Source organism: Panthera onca, chromosome A1 (assembly GCF_046562875.1).
Source record: "Panthera onca isolate mPanOnc1 chromosome A1, mPanOnc1 haplotype 2, whole genome shotgun sequence".
Taxonomy (NCBI): Eukaryota; Metazoa; Chordata; class Mammalia; order Carnivora; family Felidae; genus Panthera; species Panthera onca.
In genome coordinates, this window is record NC_138339.1 from 218,950,926 (window position 1) to 218,956,570 (window position 5,645).

Here is a 5,645-nt window from a genome sequence, read left to right on the forward strand (position 1 = left end):
AATTGGTAGTTTCTACTCCTGAAATCATTATTTCACTATATATTAACTAACTTGGATTTAAATAAAATTAAAAACTTAAAAATAAATAAAAAATAAAAAATAAACAGTAAAACATATGCATGTGCTTCAAAATATGTAAGTACATATAGAGAAAGATAGTTGCAAAAATATGCATCAAACTACTAATCCTGATTACCTCAGAGGAGGGGAATAGTGATGTAAAGAGTGAACTTAAGAATTTTGTCCTGTAGGCATTTATATTGTTTGACACTCAAAAAACAATATATTCATCATTATTTATGTGATTTTTTTTTTTTTTTTTTATGAAAAGAAGTGAAGTAAACACTGCTCGTTGCTGCCCAGAGTGACAGTAACTCATACGGGAAATGTTAAGAAGTCTTAAGTGCTGATTTGAGTTTCTAGCTACTAAGCGACCTTCCAACCTCCTTTCTAATCAAGTTTGTTTTTGTTTGTTTTTCCCCCTGCCAACTAAAAATACACTATCCAGTTCAGGAAATGTGGCTGATTGAATAGCAGCTGCTACTGAAGACCAACTTTGCATATTGAAACAACCTTGGAAGATAAAAAGCAACAGCTCCCTGTCATCAGCTCCTGTTCTGAGGTGCGGCTGGAGCACATCACACTTTTGTCTTGGCCTCCACATTGTCCTTCCTGCACATTTTCAAGAGACAGTCCCTGGCCACTGTTTTGTTTTGTTTTCCCTTTTAGTGTCAGGAAATTTCCTGCAAATATGTAGAAGCAGAAGTTGAAGCTGCTTCAGTGCAAGTCTAATACCCTTTAGACTTTTTTTTTTTTTAAGTTTATTTATTTTGAGAGACAGAGCATGAGAGGGAGAGGGTCAGAGAGAGAGGAAGAGAGAGAATCCCAAGCAGGCTCCACACCGTTAGCACAAAGCCCGATGCAGAGCTCAAACCCACAAGCCACGAGATCATGACTGATGTCAGATGCTTAACCAACTGAGCCACCCAGGCTCCCCACATCCTTTAGATCTTTCTCACACTCACTATTTTAGAGAGTAGATCACCCACTGCTATTTCCTTTTCCTATTTTTTTGTTTTTGTTTTGTTTTGTTTTTAGAGAGAGAGAGAGAGATTGTCAAGATACTGTTTCTGTTGGGAGGGAGACAGAGCAAAGAGAGAGGCACAGAAGTTCCTCTAACTTTGCCAGTTTCCTCATTTGGTTATAAAGAGATGGTTTCACCAATAAAATGGAAACTAGGAATGGCAGAAAGGGGAGATTTGTTGTGCTGTAAATGTAAAACACTCACAGGCCACTAAAAGTGATAATAATTCTAAGTACAACTCAAAATGCAAAATAAAGACAGTTTAAGAGTCTGCAATGTATCCTATATCTAATTCTGATATATGGTGCCCTAGTCTTCATATACAAGAGTGATGCTGATTTCTCCCATTCATATGGCATGCAGTTGCACTTTGAAAAGTTTTTTGTTTTTGCTTTTTTCACTCATGTGATAGACTATACAGAGCTTTGCTTATAGCTGCTCAATAAAAATTCCATTATACTGGGGCGCCTAGGTGGCTCAGTCAGTTAAGTGACCGACTTCGGCTCAGGTCATGATCTCACAGTTTGCGAATTCAAGCCCACATCGGGCTCTCTACTGTAGCACAGAGCTGCTTTGGGTCCTCTGCCCGCCACCCCCCCCCCCCCCCCCAGCTTGTTCTCTCTCTCAAAATAAATAAATAAACTTAAAAAAAGTTCCATTGTATCCATAAGATATTTGAGCTGAAGGAAACCTAACAGTATCTAGTCCAACCTTTCTTCGCAAATCAATGGCTTCTTCAGCTTCTGTCCACCTCTCCTCCCTCCCCAGGACCACACAGAAGGAACTGGGGTCAGAGTGAAGGCAATGTTGCTCCCTTTGCTCCCAAGCCCCAGGCACACCTTAACCTTAGCCCCTGTGTCCTTATCATCTGCCCATTCCAATCGTCCTGCAAATCAAATCCTGGCAGGTTCCCCAAGGATTCATCAGCTGGACAGGACTAAGTCTCAGCTTGATCTAATCGCCCTCCACCACGATAAGACAAACAAGCCTTCTTTCACACAGGTCTTTAATGCTTTGAGCCTGCTTCGGCATAACGACAAAGATTCTTTGCTTGACCAAACTTTAGTCAGGCTTCTGAAACTTCTTCTCGGCCCATCTGTACATTTATTTCCTTGTAAAATCCAGTTTTAGCAACAACCCTCCTAAGTGTTCACCAGAATGCCCTGCCCTCCATATCTAATCCCCTCAATATCTGATCGGGTTCCTCATGCCCCGCCCACGTGACGTCTGGTCACGTGGCATGACTTCAGCAAGAATCCTGTTAGGTCAGCTTAGCCAGAATCTCCCCAGAACCTCTTAGTAATTTGCTATCTGCTGACCCCCACCCTGATCCTTGGCTATACATTTCCACTTGCCCAGGCTGGCTGCAAAGTGACTATAGCTTACAGCCACAGGCACCCCAAAGAACTAAACAACAGTCACGTCGATAACAAATAACACAGTGGTGTACATAATACACTCCGTGTTTCTGACTTTTCCTAACCACTTCCTCCTGTTAAAATACCCTACAATTACAACAGGATGTTTGCTCTTTGCAAAGCACTTTCTCAGTGGGTAGCAGGCACCATGAAAGAAGAGATGAATAAATCCCAGCAAGATCTCAAGTAAATCATTTACTCTGAGCCTTGTTCTTTATTTGTAAAATGGGAGAGTCATAGCTCCTAATTTGCTTCTTGACTTTTTAATGAAACGCGTGGGAAGGCAGAAAGCACAAATGCTACCTGTTACAAGAGCCAGAGCACTGCAACTGCAGATGCAAATTAGAGAGTTACAGAAAGAATCAATGGCTTCTGATTGGCCAGTGTTTTAAAAATTATGTTTTCCAGGGGCGCCTGGGTGGCTCAGTCGGTTAAGTCTCTGACTTCCGCTCAGTTCATGATCTGGCTGTTCTCGAGTTCCAGCCCCGCATGGGGCTCTGTGCTGACAGTTCAGAGCCTGGAGCCTGCTTCAATTCTGTGTCTCCCTCTCTCTCTGCCCCTCCAGCACTCGTGCTCTGTCTCTCTCTCTCTCTCTCTCAAAAATAAATAAATGGTTAAAAAAAAAAAAAAAAAAGAATCTCCAGGCTCCAGAAAAAACATCAAGGCATGTGTTCTGAGCTAAGAAACGGGGTTGGTGTTAGACTTTGCTCTATCAAGAGCTGAGGGACTGGGGACATCTCTGTGGCACGTCCCCAGCAGGACCGCCAGGGGAGTCCAGGGGGGACTAAGGGAGGGGCTGATGAGCCTGCCCCGCCCCCGACCACCTGGGAAAGGAAGTGGGAAAGGAGAACCAGCAACGGTCACTGCATTTCCTTCACATCTCACTCTTGGGACACAACAGGACGAGGACAGAGCAGCTGCAGCTGGATGCGGGCAGACAGCCACAGAGGAGGAGCTTTTTCAGCCACAGTCTAGTAACAGAGGTAACTTTCATTTTCCTCGTACCCCCCACCCCCCACCCCGGCATAAGGAAGGAACAGAACCTGTCTTATTTTCCTGAAGGGGCAGCCCGAATATACCCCTGGGGGACAGATGTCCCTTCCCCTGTCCCAGCCAGGTTTCCCCTAAGTCGGGAACAGGTCTTGGTTTTAGAAACGGATTCTTGAGGAACGTGAGTCGTGCTCTAGAGGTAATTTACCTTGATGAGGCAATGGAGGAAACCACTTTGCCCCAACTTGTAAATTTGTCCCCAGGCGACAGTATTTATAAATAGCCACTGTTTACCGGACACGGTGCTTGTCCTGAGGAGAGTTCTAGAGGCAGAAGCTTATATGAGCCGATTGGACTCTTCACTGCGTGCACTGAACTCAAGCTAGCTTCCGTTTCAGGGTTTAGGCTTACAGGAGGAAAATAGAGCCTGGAAGCCACAGACGAGCAAGAGCTGAAGCCATCTTTTGGTCATTTCTATTGTACTAGGTTATGTCCAACTAGAACTTCTTTTGCCTCTTTGCTTTAACTACCAAGGAAAGTGAGCCCGCATTCGGAGTCTTCCAGGGGGCCCTACCCTCTTTGACTCAGCTCCCTCCCCACCTTCCCGAGATAGGTCAGCTCATGGTGACTCATATGCCCTTACTTCCTGTCCCTTTCAGAGCCCAGGCCTGTGTTTGAAACCTGACCTTGTATAAACACTTCCTACTTTGGGAGTAGAGCCTCTTCTTCCATTTGCCTGGATGCATGTGTGTTCCCTGAGAAAAGAATGGCTTATGTGCGCACCTGGCCTTTCTCCCCTAGGGGTTAGCAGTGGCCACCATGGGTTCTGTGAATTCCCGAGATCACAAGGCAGAGGCCCAGGTGGTGATGATAGGCCTCGACTCAGCAGGCAAGACCACGCTCCTGTACAAACTGAAGGGCCACCAGATGGTGGAGACCCTGCCCACTGTTGGTTTCAATGTGGAGCCTCTGGAAGCACCGGGGCACGTGTCTCTGACTCTCTGGGATGTGGGGGGGCAGACCCAGCTCCGGGCCAGCTGGAAGGACCACCTGGAAGGCACGGATGTCCTCGTGTATGTGCTGGATAGCACCGATGAAGCCCGCTTACCCGAGGCAGTGGCTGAGCTCATGGAAGTCCTGGACGACCCACACATGGCCAGCGTCCCTTTCTTGGTGCTGGCCAACAAGCAGGAGGCGCCAGATGCCCTGCCGCTGCTGGAGATCCGAGAGAGGCTGGGCCTGGAGAGGTTCCAGGACCGCAGCTGGGAGCTTCGGGCCTGCAGTGCCCTCACTGGCGCTGGGCTGCCAGAGGCCCTACAGAGCCTGAGGAGCCTCCTGAAATCCCGCAGCCACTGTGTGTCTACGTGAGCACAGGCGGGGCAGGGAGTGGGGAGAACAGGAAGACGCGATCCGGGCACAGCAGCATATCTTTGCTGATACGACCTGAAAGAATCAGCTGGGCCTTAAGAATCTTAAGCTCAGTTTATCAGACGAGAAGTCCTTCTGTGCTTGGACAGGATATTTTCCTCTTGAAGCTTGTTGTCACTAGTGTTTATGTTGAAAATCAACTATGGGGCACCTGGGTGGCTCAGTTGGTTGAGCGTCCAACTTCAGCTCAGGTCATGATCTCATGGTTTGTGGGTTCAAGCCCCATGTCAGGCTCCGTGCTGACAGCTCAGAGCCCGGACGCTGCTTCAGATTCTGTTTCTCCCTCTCTCTGCCCCTCCCCTGCTCATACTCGCCTCAAAAATAAACATTAAAATTTTTTTTTAATTACAAAGAAAAAATAAGAAAATCAACTCTTCTTTGAATAATAATACCCTAAGGGGCAAAAAATGCCTCCACACACTTCATTTAATAACTCATGACCAAGGGTGAAACGAGCAATTGTAACAATAGAACAATGAATGGTTGCATGGTAATTAAGATCTAAATTCACAGAGGGAATGAGGTTTCAAAATCAGATTAGAATATCTTCTGGACATGGTCACAATCTTATGAGTGATTTTTCCCTGGGAGCCTCTGGGTATATGCCGAGATCACTCTGAGTGCCAGCAGCCAGGACCAGCAGAATTGAGTAGGCGACTCTGCCCCCACAGAGTCTTGGGTTTAGAAGTTCACAGGGGCACTGAGCCCTGGGCAAGAGGCTGGAG

The 5,645-nt window shown here is 46.5% G+C and overlaps 1 protein-coding gene across 1 annotated transcript; it reads left to right on the top strand.

Annotated features, from left to right (window-relative positions):
* The first annotated feature begins 3,167 nt into the window (after positions 1 to 3,167).
* ARL11 (ARF like GTPase 11) lies at positions 3,168 to 4,887 on the top strand. Its single transcript, XM_060637927.3, has 2 exons — positions 3,168 to 3,485; positions 4,294 to 4,887. Exon 2 carries the CDS (start codon positions 4,312 to 4,314, stop codon positions 4,858 to 4,860), a length of 549 nt encoding a protein of 182 aa, XP_060493910.1. The 5' UTR covers positions 3,168 to 3,485; positions 4,294 to 4,311; the 3' UTR covers positions 4,861 to 4,887.
* The last annotated feature ends 758 nt before the right edge of the window (positions 4,888 to 5,645 follow it).

Excerpts from the sequence above, each read along its gene's own strand:
- ARL11 (XM_060637927.3), top strand. The coding sequence starts at position 4,312 with ATGGGTTCTGTGAATTCCCGAGATCACAAGGCAGAGGCCCAGGTGGTG.